Source organism: Lycium barbarum, chromosome 1 (assembly GCF_019175385.1).
Source record: "Lycium barbarum isolate Lr01 chromosome 1, ASM1917538v2, whole genome shotgun sequence".
In the NCBI taxonomy this organism is placed as follows: domain Eukaryota; kingdom Viridiplantae; phylum Streptophyta; class Magnoliopsida; order Solanales; family Solanaceae; genus Lycium; species Lycium barbarum.
In genome coordinates, this window is record NC_083337.1 from 150,633,857 (window position 1) to 150,647,293 (window position 13,437).

The following is a 13,437-nucleotide window of genomic DNA, read 5'->3' on the forward strand; positions in this document are numbered from 1 at the left end:
TGTCTTTCAAGAAACATAGATAACTGTTTGTGTGTGAGAGAGAAAAGAGAGAAAATTTGCTGTCTGACTTGGGGGTCTCTTTGCTTACTTCTTTGCCATTATTCTTGACCCACCTTCCTACTCTCCAAAAATCCAACACCCCATTAAACCAAAAAAACATTTTTTTTACATTTTTTTTTTTTTTTTACTGATAACTTGTATTGCCCTTCTTTTTCACCCTAATCAAGTGTATTTTGTTCCTGTTAAAAAAGGGGTCAAAGATAAAGAACACTAGAATCTGTTGTGTCTTTGTTCAGATCCAAGTTATAATCTTTTTTCTCCCCTTGTGTCTTACTTGGTAAGCTTGCTTTGCCTCTTTACTTTAACATCTGTTATACAGCTGTTTATGTGTTTTATTCAGTATGTGAGTTTGTCGGTCTCTTTTCTTGTTTTCTTTTGACTGATGAATCAAAGTTATGATTTTTAGACCTTTTTTACTTGTTTTAACTTGCTTCTGTATAGTTTGTGTTAGATAAGTGGATCTACGATTTTTGTATCAATGGCTGCTTGCTAATTTGGGGCAGTGAGTGCAAACTTAGTATATATACTTAAAATTATTTAACTTTATATATAGTTCAAGTCAAGAACAGTGGATGTGAGTGCAAACTTAGTGTAGATACTTTAGGCTTAGTATAATTCTTTCATTTGTTTGCATATGCTTTTCCTGCAAATTGGGTGTTTGCATTTGTTGTTTGTTGTCAATTTGTTGTTTAAGTCGGTTGACTTGGATAGTACCTATGCTCAGAGTTGATAACTATGGTAAATTTGGTCATGTAGCTGAATTCGAGGATATCGCCAAGCAGCTTTGATGATATCAAGGCTCTGCTGCAGAAGTTTCTCAAGGCATTTATAAAATTTTGATTTAGACATTGATGGAAACCTCGATATCACAGTAGGTTGAAGAATTATATAATAATGGGTGGCCTTTGCTCTAGAAGAGCCACCACTGAGAATACAACAGGTCGTTCCATACCACATGTCAACGGTCACTTTAACTATGGTGCTGGAACAGTTTATCAGTCGCATAGTTTGCCCACACAGGCAAATAATGATTCTACACAATCTCCACCTGGTGAAAACACAGAAAAGCAACCAATAGAACCAGCATTCTCTTTTCCGGAGTTGAATGCAGCTTCTCATGGGGTTGATATGGATGATATCAACAATGATGGAATTCCTCGATTGTCTAGGGCTTTATCAAATAAAACCAGATCAACAAGGTCAAAGCAAGTCGCCATGGCAAAGGTGAGTAGTCTCCTATTCGTTCTTATTTCCTTTGACTATGGCCTGATGCTTCTGTCATTTTCCTCTCATTGCATTTGTGATTATGTAAAATATTTCATTTTGACTATTTCATTTTCACTATCTGACAATGCCAAATTTCAGATAGGTTGTAAAAAATGAAGATACAAAGGCAAATGAATAATTTTTTTAAAAAAAGGTCGAATGGATAAAGAGAAAAAGAAAGGAGAAAGAAAGGAGTGAGAATAATAGAGAGGATATTATAACTGTGTAGGAAACCCAACGAAATGTTAAAGGAGCACACAAGGTTCTATAACTGCGATAGTTGTGGTGCTCTCTATGTGAGAATAATATATAGGGTATACTTCAATGCTGTTACTTTCTCTCTCTTAGACAAATACTCTCTTCCCTCTACCACCCTCCTCTAGAATTTCTTGGTTGTAGGTTGTCAGAAGTCTTTATTCTTGAATTTGTCCGTCTAAGGCATCCCAAAGACGATATTGGCAATTTAGTCACTTTTGCATGTTGCACCTACATGTCCGTGCCTAGCTATGAACGTCTTGGAACTCACCCATTGGCACTAACTCTGACTTGTGTATACAAAGTCCTGATATAGGTTCAGACCATATTAAGGTTTAACTAAATATTGACTGGTCTATGTCGAAGCCCACAAAAGATTTATATATCATTGATGAACAATAAAGGAGTTATGTCCATGCTTCCACCACCTCCATTACTACCTAGAGTCCCTTTATGAAACCACCATCCACTATACGTTCTATGAGTCTATTGAGGCTTCCATCAAGAACAAAAAAGAAGCAGAGGTAATGTGTCCCCTTGCCTAATCCCTCTTGAGCTCCCAAAGAATCTATGGAGTGTGCCACTTGGAAGAATGTAAAGAAACACAGTGTCTTATCAGGATGAAACTCTCTTTTGAATACAACAACAACAACAACAACATACCCAGTGAAATCCCAAAGTGTGGGGTCTGGGGAGGGTAAAGTGTACGCAGACCTTACCCCCATCTCGGAAGATAGAGAGGCTGTTTCCAAAAGACCCTCGGCTCAAGAGAAAACATGACGAGAAAAGGTTAGATAAGCACAAAGAGTTCAAAGCAGTACAAAAATGAAACTAACGAAAGCGACAAAAGCCATGAAACTCTCTTTTGAATCTATGATTTATTCTCTCTATCAGTCCCTGTAATATTCCCTCAAATAAAATCTCCTTGGTCGTCTTTTTACTTCTTCACTAAAGATGATGCAATGCTACTTTGTTTGTTCTTTTTACTTTTTACCTCAATTTTTTTTTTTTTTTTTTAATAAAGGTAGGGTAAATTTTATTAATGAAGTACCAAGCTGGTACAGAAATTACAACAGAAAGAAGAACTCAGACCAATCAACCATTACATGCTTCTTCTCCCTAACAACTCTAGGAAATCAAGATATTGATCCATATCCTCTAACAAGCCCTCCTTACGGCTTACACCAATAGTACAGATACTGACCACTGCAATTTGACTCTTTTTGCCTTCGAAGCATCTCTTATTTCTCTCCAACCATAGAGTCCATAATATACAGACTGGGATTGTTTTCCAAATCTGCTTCAGCCTTTTCGTTGTCTTCTGATTCTGCCAGCATACCAACAGGTTCTTAACATTATGCGGCATCACCCAGGCTACACCACATAAACTCAAAAAGAGATTCTAGCACTGCCTTGAAAACTTACAATGGATGAGAAGATGATTCACAGTCTCCTGAGCTTCCTCACATAAAAAGCATCTTGTTCGTTCTTCCTTTCGTAGCATGTAGATTCCCAAAGTTGAATTTAAAAGTTAGGATGAAATTTTCAATTGAACCTATGGTTTACTCTCTCTATCTGTAGGTTTCTTTCATGTTACACCGTATATTTGACTGTTTTCTATTCCCTTTAAATACAATCCCCACTCGCCATTTTTCCTTATAGTTAGTTTTTAACAAAAGATGCTGCAATGCTGCTTTAATCTTACTTGGTGTCGATGGTGGTATAATTTTGCACGCAGGTAGAAAATTATCTTGTACATCTATTGGCAATAATTGTTGTTGTATTCAGTGTTAATTCCTAAAGATGAAAATAATTGGTTATATTTCTAAATGGTAATATTTAATAGTTTTATATTTGCTCGACAGGTTTCAGAAGTGAGTACACTTTTGGGCAGAGCTGGTACAGTGGGGCTTGGCAAGGCGGTAGATGTGTTGGACACTCTAGGTAGCAGCATGACAAATTTAAACCTAAGTGGTGGCTTTGCATCCAGCATGGCAACCAAGGGAAATAAAATTGCAATTTTGGCATTTGAAGTTGCAAATACAGTTGTTAAGGGTGCCAATCTTATGTATTCCCTTTCAAAAGAGAACATTAAGCATCTGAAAGAGGTGGTTCTCCCTTCTGAAGGTGTGCAGCTGTTGATATCAAAAGATATGGATGAGCTCTTCAGAATTGCTGCAGCAGATAAAAGGTGCCAAAGAGTGATTTTTTTTTTTTTTTTTTTGCATAAACAAGCATATATCACATGTTACTTTCAATTTCTTTTGTCGTAACAATGAGATGCTTGTTGTAATTTGACAGGGATGAACTGAAAATATTCTCTTGTGAAGTGGTTCGCTTTGGAAATAGTTGCAAAGATCCTCAATGGCACAACTTAGACCGTTACTTTGAGAAGTATTTAAAACTAACTTTAGTCCAGTTTTGCTTGCTTTGTTACTACCACTTCAAAAATGAATGTTCACATCATCTGTAGTTCATTCCGTTACATTTAGGTTGGAATCAGAATTGACACCTCATAAACAATTAAAAGAAGAAGCCGAGACTGTGATGCTGCACTTAATGACCTTGGTACAGTATACAGCTGTAAGTTCCATCTCAGCATCTATACTTCTTCAACTGTTTTTTCTTTTCCTATTTGTTCCATTATTCTCTTTTTTCCCCCGACAAATTATGATTTTTATTGATGTGAAGGGTTCTGTTACACAATAAATATACAGAAGTATAGTATCTCACACAAAAGCATACTCCTCCATCCAATTTATGTGAAGGTGTTTGACTGGGTACGGAGTTTACAAATGAAAGGAAGACTTTTGAAACTTGGGGTCTAAAGTAAGCCATAGATATTTGTGTGGCTATAAATCATCTTATTAAGGGTGAAACGGGTATTTTTAAGTCAACTTATTACTATATATAGAAAGGTGTCGTTTTTTCGGGACTGACTAAAAAGGAAAGAGTGTCACTTATATTGGACAGAGGGAGTAATTCCCTTTTTTTTTTTGAGACTGGTAACATACCGAGGGAGTAATTCTTTATGAAGAGCGATAAGCACTTGAGGAGCCACACTTATTCTATGTCTCTGGCTCTTCCTCCTGAATTTCCACCCTAGTTGCATTGTTTATAACCCTATCCAAGATCATTCATTTAATTCCAAACATGTTACAAATTCTGCACTATAATTGGTCTGCCACTAGATAGTTTAGTATGGATGTATCACTTCCTCCTGAATGTCCACTTAATTTATGATCCTTGGATTAGCTTGAAGATTTGTGGATATTTCTCTGCAATTCCAGTAGTTGGAGTAGATTATATGAATCCTCTTTATCAAGTCCGCTTTATTATGATCCAATTCATTCTAATATTAAATGATTTGTGTTTTGAGACATGTTATGGAGTTTCTAAAACTGGAGGTTATCCAAAATCTCACCTTTATCCACACACGGATATACACGTTTATAAAACAAAGACTCCTAGTAAAGTTCGGACCTAAGATACATGTAAGAACAAGAAGTAAGCTTAATCCTAACTTGTTGCTATTGCCTATATGATAACATGAGTATGTTGTTTCGATTGGTTCTGTTTTTAGCTAAGCCCACGTTGATTCTGAGTAGGTCTTTTTGGACATTTTATTATTAAGTGATTTTAGGTATACCTTGGTTCTCCTTTGTTACTGTCAATTATTATATGATCGTTAATTGTTGACAAGGCTATCTGGTTCTAGTAAATTGTAATTTATTATGCTCTTTGCAGGAACTTTACCATGAATTGCATGCATTGGACAGAATTGAACAAGATTGTCGACGTAAAGCCCAAGAAGAGGATACTTCAAATGCTACTCAGAGAGGTCATCTATCCACATATGCTCTCATTGTGTTCCTCTATTTTTTTACCTAACTATTTTAAAGCAGCCAATCTGCATTAGCTCAAAGTTTGTATAAACTATTTCTGTGCAACGACCAGCCTCCAGTTTCTCATATCATTAGGAAGTTACCAGCATGTTAGGTATTGCGGGCTTATACGGAACACTTCTGTTTGGGGTTTTCACAGGGTGCTACAAATAGCTTAATGAAGAAATCCTGAATGGGTAGACTCTAGCTAGAAGAAATCCTAAATAGGTAGACTCTAGCTACTATGGTTGTTCTCTAGCTATATATTCTGAACATGGTTGAAGACCTGGTTGGCTCAAGTTCCACTTTTAAGTCTAATGCTGCCATTGAAGTCCTCTCACACCTTCATTTGCAAAAGAGAAGCAAGCGTTATGGAGGAAAGTTGTAGCTGGAGAATAGAAAAAATCATCATTAAATCTGATAACTAACATGTTCTGGGGGGAACTAGCATATAGGTATTGGGGACATCTTACTGATTCTCAACAGCATTGAGGACATTGTTTTCTGGAGTGGTTACTTTTAACTTGTTTTTCCTTGTATAAGGGGATTCTATTTGTTGAGGTTATTCCGTACTTTTAGTTGGTGTAAGATTGCTTGTCTAACGTTACATGATTCTGTGGAGGACGTGAGACCTTGTTATTTAATCCAGTACCCTTTGGTTATTCTTGCATTTTCCTTTTATCTTTTGTATCTGTTTTCCTTGTACTGATTTCTTATATTCTTGTTTTAATATTCCCTTTTTAACGTATAAATATGCAGGAGATAGTCTTGCAATTTTGAGAGCAGAGTTGAAAAGTCAAAAGAAACATGTTAAAAGTCTGCAAAAGAAGTCTCTCTGGTCCAGGATATTGGAAGAGGTAGCAAGTTAAATTGTTGAGTTTTTTTTCAAATTTCAATTGACTATACTAAGATCTGCTTTGCCATAATTGAAGGTGATGGAAAAGCTTGTGGACATTGTTCACTTCCTCCATTTGGAGATCCATGCTGCATTTGGCAGCACAGGTAATGAATTGAAACTTCAAGTTAACTTTTTATCATGGTTCTTGGTCTGTTATACTCTTAACTGTCATGTTGGGGTGGTGGGAAGGAGTGATTGATATACTTAAATCATTGTTGTCTGTCTATATCATGATCGATTTTTGGGTTTATATTTAGCTTATGTGTCTATATTTTGATTAGTTTCAAGTGTAAACGATAATTTGTTTCTATATTATAGACTAGAAAATTATCACGTCTTGCTACTCGGTAGATGAGTAAAGATGTGTGTTAACCAACTGTTACCTATCAATTTTATCTGTTATGTAAAAACAGTTACTGCTACTGAATACTGATGCATGTGTAGTGATCAAGAGAAATCCTAATCTAGGGTGAACTATTTAGTGAGTTATCTGACTTTATTATGCAACTAATAGAATCAAAAGTGGTCGTCATGGTAGAATGATCCATGCTTGTATATTATTGTCTATACTTATATTACAGCTCATAAGGCTATATTTTGTTTTATAAGGCAGGAACAGACAAAAAATAATTAAACAGTTGTCAATTATTTTCTCAACTCATATTCTACATGTGCTGAACATTTCGAGTTAAATCATATCTTTCGTGTCTACATTATTTGAGTGACTGAATTATAGAAATTTTGACCTGATTGCTATAGTTTTGCCAAACCTTGCAGATGGAGACCGACCAATAAAAAACAACCATCAGAGATTAGGATCTGCTGGTCTTGCATTACATTATGCGAATATCATTACTCAGATTGATACGCTTGTAAGCATCTCATGCACATACAGTTATTAGAGAAGCAGCAACTTTGACACTATGATTAAATCTGTTGACTTCATTCATATCCTTTATGGAACGTGGAAAACTTTTAGTTGTTTCTAGTCACAAATATATCAAACATTTATCTTCCTTGTTAATGTTCGTTTACTCTCAGTTAATCATCATCTTAATCCCAATACATATGCTCTCATATATTTTTATGTTTCATACAGCCTCTCATATATTTTTATGTTTCACAAAGCTGTATGCGCTAATATCTATCCGGAATTGCAATAAAGGATGGAGGTCTATCAATTGACCAAAAGCACATGCTGCACGAACTACCACATTGAAAATATTCAAATTGCCATTAAATTTGTGAATTTCACATCATAACTAGAAATTTAAATCGATAACTGTAACCCCAAGATCAGGTAACTTGTTTATTGCATGATTTAGAAAGCAGTATTCTAAGGTTGTGATTCATTATCCAAGGCATTTGAACTATTACACTAAGCGCTTTGATGATTTTCATTATCTCACCTACTTAGTCTTGTGTCTTTTTTTTTTTTTGATGATCTTGCATCATTATTAGGTGGGTTTATTATATTAACTTAGCGCCTTTTTCTTTTACTTGAATTTGATGTTTGATTTTTTGTTTTTAAATAGACATGTAATCTTTTCTTTGTTACCCAAACTTTATGGTCCTCGTGTATAGCAGCCTGTAATCTTTTCTTTGTTACCTAAACGTTATGGTCCTCGTGTACAGCTGGCTAATATGCCTCATGTTGGGGACTTGTAAATATTTGGAAGTCAGTTGTTACTCACTTAGGTGGATCGTAGATTAGTTCAAACGAGACTTTTGGTTAACCCAGGCATAGTTGTCCCAGTGAAAGCTATTTTTATGAAGAGTATATTTCTCCTAAAAATATTTCTCACTAGACTGGGCCAGATACATTGTATGCAGGGGGCAGAGCTACCCTTTCCCGAGGGGTGTCAAGCGACACCCCTTAGCCTGAAACTTACATTGTATAGATAGGTCAAGTTTTGGTTTTGTAAGTTTATATACCAGTGTTGACACCTCTTGACACAAGCTGAAGGTTCAGCGCAACGGTTAAGGAGTTGCAAAAATTCTCTAAGGTCACGACTTCGATCCTAGCTTGCGACATACTTATAATTTTTTGACACCCCTTAATGAAAGCTCCACCACTGATTGTAGGAGAATATTATATGAGCAATGCTTACAGTACCCTAAATTTGGGGTGTTTCCCGATTTTAGCGCTCTTTCTTTAGTTAGAATCTTACTGAAATTGTAACTAATTGGTATTCTGGATTAGTACCTATGTTAACTCTGCTAGGTTGTCGGGACATGTAAAAATTATTTGTAAAATTATGCTATTTGTTGACATATGTCTAATCAGAAACAAAAAAAAATGATAGTGTCATATTTTATATGATCAGGTCACTCGATCAGGTTCGGTGCCCCCAAATACAAGAGATGCTTTATACCAAGGGTTGCCACCAAGCATTAAGTCAGCTTTACGATTCAAATTACAATCCTTCCAGCTCAAGGAAGAGGTACTTTTATTTTGTCTTTTAAGTGTCTTTTATGGGTATCTGCAGGTTTCTTCCTTCTAGGTCATTGAATGTTAGTAATACTCAAGATACTCTTTTGGTGCAGTTATCTGTGCAACAAATCAAGGCTGAAATGGAGAAAACACTGCAGTGGCTTGTTCCCATGGCAACCAATACAACCAAGTAAACCATACAATCTCTAGCAATATATTATTCATTGGCTACAGTTTTCCAATGATTCTTCATATGTTCCAAAAGAGGACTTTCTAGTCAGCTATATTATATCAGTGGGTACATTAAGTAATTCTAATTGGAGTTTTCTTGAGAGTCTTTATTCGGTAGGATGTATGTTTGGAGGTTATCTTTCTTTTTCTCTTGTAGATTTTACATGAGCTAAATTGAGCAATATTAAATTAGGGGAATAGCACGAAGAGTGCTATTATTTGCCCATGTAGTATATTTGGATTAGAAAACTAAAACTTTGTAGAAGAAAAGAAAGCAAAAGAGTGTCTTATTTGGTTTTTGATGGTGTGAGAATGTGAAAAAGAGAGTTTCTTCATATTAGATTCCATGATGTATTTATTTTTCGTTCTTTGGCTAAGATCATGTGTAGCATCTCATCTTATCAGTGTAGTATCCTTATTTTTCTCCTTAATTACTCAGGCCTTTTGCCTACTAAAAAGTTTCACTGGAAGTTTTCTTCCCTCAACTTCTGTCCATTTTGTGTGAAAAGGAGTGTGTTATTACATTATCCACTCTGTCTCCTTTTTTCTGATGAAGATCCACTCAGCCTTCCCTCAACTTCTCTCCAGCAATTTGTTATTTACCTTGTCAAAAAAGAAAAGTATTAGACTTTTTATCCAGTGTCAAAGCTGTGCTTTGCGTTGCTTAGGCAGCGGTTCAGTAAAGATGCCAATGCATTAAAAACATGCGCGATAAATACCAGCCAGCCGATGATCTTCTTAAGAGATTAGGTTTGTTTATGAGGTTCATGGGCTTCAATTAGAAGAAGGTGATATTAAACAATAAATGTAGTCAGTAAAACAATATAATATTGTTAAGTTTTTTTTTTTAAAAAAATTGTTATTGATGGATATATTATTGATTTGCACTTGAACGTTAGAAATTTGGAGTAAGTAAACTTGTCATTAATTATGTCTTTGTATCTGAATAGTATGATGTTTTTTGAACTTGATTGTCATGGTTTTCTATGTATACTTCACTTATTTACAGTTTTTTCAGTCCCTTCACCCATAAATTGTTATTTTACTTTCAATCTGCACTTTTATTCAGCAAACGGTGCTCTCTAATGCTTAGAGTTTAGAGTCTCAGTTTCCCAGTATAACTTAGCTCATTTCAACTCTTTTTGCACCTGGCTTTACTGGTTCAGATTGTTTTTCCAATCATTATTACAGTGTAATTGAAATAATTTTTACAGGGCCCACCATGGCTTTGGATGGGTTGGAGAATGGGCAAATACAGGGTGAGCTCAATTATAGGAAACTTGTTCTTTACTGATTGAACCAGCTTTTTGTCAAGCATTTATATATTCATTTGGTCTGAAATGAACAGGAAACCTGCTGGCCAGACTGATCTACTTCGAATTGAGACACTCTATCATGCCGATAAAGAGAAAACCGAAGCTTATATTCTCGACCTAGTGGTGTGGCTTCATTATCTTGTCACTCAGTCAAGAAGTTCTACAAATGGTGGAATCAGATCTCCTGTGAAATCTCCATCCTATTATGCTAATCAAAAGATGAATCAGTTAACACACAAACCAAGTTCTCCATCTCCCGCATTAACAGTTGAAGACCAAGAAATGCTTCGGGATGTAAGCAAGAGAAAACTGACTCCTGGAATTAGCAAATCTCAAGAGTTTGATACTGCGAGAACAAGGTTGAGCAAGTTCCACAGGCTGAGCAAGAGTAGTAACCATTCCCCTATACGTGAAACCAGGAAGGATCCCTTTCCCGTCAGGAGACCGTCTTCTGTTCCGGTGATCGACTTTGACATTGATCGGCTCAAAGCTTTGGATGTCATCGATAGAGTGGATATGATTCGAGGTGCATAATGGTAAAATGATATATCTGGGTTGGCAGGTGTCATTTTTCTGCTGCATTTGGTAAATGCAATGGCTGCCTTTCTGCATGAGCCGATCATCTTCCTCTGCTGCTGTTGTAGTTTGTGTTGGGGAATCAGATATCAGAAAAAGCGTTGAAAAACTGCTATCTGTTCTGCTGCAATTTTTCGGGTACATTTAGGATACTATATATGATGAGAGTGATTTTCGTCTCTTTTCTTTTTCGCTTCCTAGAAACAAAAGCTGGTATCTAGGCCTGGTTGAGTTTTCTGGTATCTTGAAACCTGTTTGCAAGAGCTGGTGGATAGGTTTGATAGAGTTGAGCTTTTTAGGGGAATGAATTAATGTGATTCCAACAATTCCATCATCATATGTACATAATGTTCTATTGTATTTAACCTTAATAATCAAAAGCTTGTTTTGTTCCTTATCAGCGGAGTGTTTTTCGAGGCCACGAGCAAGTGATTATCATTACATTACCTTCTCTGATTGGGGTTGGTGTCCAGAAGAGAAGATTGAGATTCTATTCTTTGCTTATATATATATATATTACAAACTAGTTAGGGCATCATTGCCCGTTACTTGTCTTTGTCTTGGGTTAACACCCATTAACGGATCATTACAAAACGGAGTAAGTCTGTCAAAAACAATGTCCATTACATCATCAAAATAAGCATTATAGGTGCGCGCGGCAGGAAGGGGGGGGTGGGGGGTGGGGGAGACATTATAGGTGCGCGCGGCGGGAACGGGGGGTGGGGGAGACACTTGTTTAGAGTGTGGGTTCCTCAAAAAGTTGTTGCCTTCCTCCTCCTTTTGCAAGCAGGTCCCCCACCTTGTTCTTTGTTTTTACTCAAAGAATTGTGGCATTAAAGACGACACTTCACAAAAAGTATTAATCATTAAACTAATCAGTACATGAAATAGAGTTTAAGCTTTATGCATTAATGATGTAAGGAATATGTAATAATCAAGTCATTTATAATGTAAGTACAGGTAAATCTTGATTATAAACATTAATCGATAACTAGATTAAAAATAACATTGAACGAAAAAAATGACACGCTCTCTAATAACTGGATTTCCATTTAAAAAGATATCTAAGAGCCCGTTTGGATTGGCTTATAAGTTGTTTATAAGCTGTTTTCAGCTTTTTTGAGTGTTTGACTGGTCAGCTTAAAGCCATTTTGTGCTTAAAATAAGCCCAAAAAGATAATTGGGTCCGTTTGACTTAGCTTATCTAAAGCAACTTATAAGCTGAAAATAACTTATAAGCTGGTTTTTTTAAGCTCATCCAAACAGGCTCTAAGTTACGGAACACTCTTGATTTTCCACGTCTCATGGGTATCCAAAACATTTTTCACATATAAGGAAGAGATAGATTCCCCATTTGGTCTTTTCCATTTCCATTAGAAGAATCCAAAACAGGAAAAAGGAAAATATTCAAGAACTGGAGAAGAGATTAAATAGCTTTTCTTTTCTCTCTCTCTGGCGCTCAGCCACGCCAGAGGTCTTTCTCTTCGCTTTTGGAATCTTCTTTCATGGAAGACTCCATATATATTTTAAGAAAAAAATAAAAAGAAAAGAAAGAAGAGAGAACAAGAACATGTCCTCTCTCTATCTGTTACTCTTTTTCCCTTTTTAGTACCATAACAGGTAGTTAATTAAGCTTTCCCATTTTAATTCTCATTTTCATCTTTTCCGGTATATGTTCTTTTGTTTGTGACATCTTGAATAGCCGAAGATGAGATTGAGACTGAAGCATGTGTTTCTTTTAATGTCTTTTTGCTTGTGAATTGTTATTTGTTTAAATGTGATACTCTGTTTATTTCGATTTATGCGACGTAGTTTAATTAAGAATGAAATTTCAAAAAGAAAAGAAAATTTTATGAAACTTGTGGTTTATAACTTGTTTGGCCAAATTTGAAATGTTAAAAGTACTTTTTAATTTATTTAAAAACACTTATCGTAGAGAATAAAGGTATTTGGCTAAATTTTTGGTGAATAAAGAATTACACTTTTCTATATTTAGTACTAACAGTTTAACTTTAAACTTCTCATTTATCCCTAATGAAATGATTTATAGGCTCACACAAAAAAAATAAAGAACCTTATTTACATATTCTCTTTCGTAATTTGACACTTTCTAAGCACTTTTTAAGAATATTGGCAAAACACAAATTACTAACAAAAGTGCTTCTCAAATGATGTAGCAACACTACTCTTTCAAAACATTTCTTTTAAAAACATTTTGTCCAAATACACTATAAACTATAACATTTTTGCGACTATAAAAACTTCTCATTAAGGTTTTATTAGAAAGTTTAAGTTAAATTATTTCCAAGTTACTTAATTACTTACTATTTTTTTTTTAATTTGCCATAGTCGATAGCTAATCATTTTTAGATACCTATAAGCTGTAATTTGTTTTATTTTCATAATTTTGTACACCATGTCATTTTGGATCGCCATAACTTAAAAACACCCTGTATACAGAATATTGAATATATACATATTCAATGGAAAGTGGTAATGTAGATATGGAAGTTGAAG

The 13,437-nt window shown here is 35.4% G+C and overlaps 1 protein-coding gene across 1 annotated transcript; it reads left to right on the forward strand.

Annotated features, from left to right (window-relative positions):
• On the forward strand, positions 1–11,317 carry LOC132644037 (protein PSK SIMULATOR 1-like). Its single transcript, XM_060360580.1, has 13 exons — positions 1–337; positions 817–1,284; positions 3,447–3,772; positions 3,883–3,975; positions 4,074–4,164; positions 5,329–5,422; positions 6,225–6,322; positions 6,398–6,467; positions 7,141–7,235; positions 8,691–8,807; positions 8,911–8,987; positions 10,243–10,287; positions 10,377–11,317. Exons 2-13 carry the CDS (start codon positions 955–957, stop codon positions 10,876–10,878), a joined length of 1,938 nt encoding a protein of 645 aa, XP_060216563.1. The 5' UTR covers positions 1–337; positions 817–954; the 3' UTR covers positions 10,879–11,317.
• Positions 11,318–13,437: the final 2,120 nt, after the last annotated feature.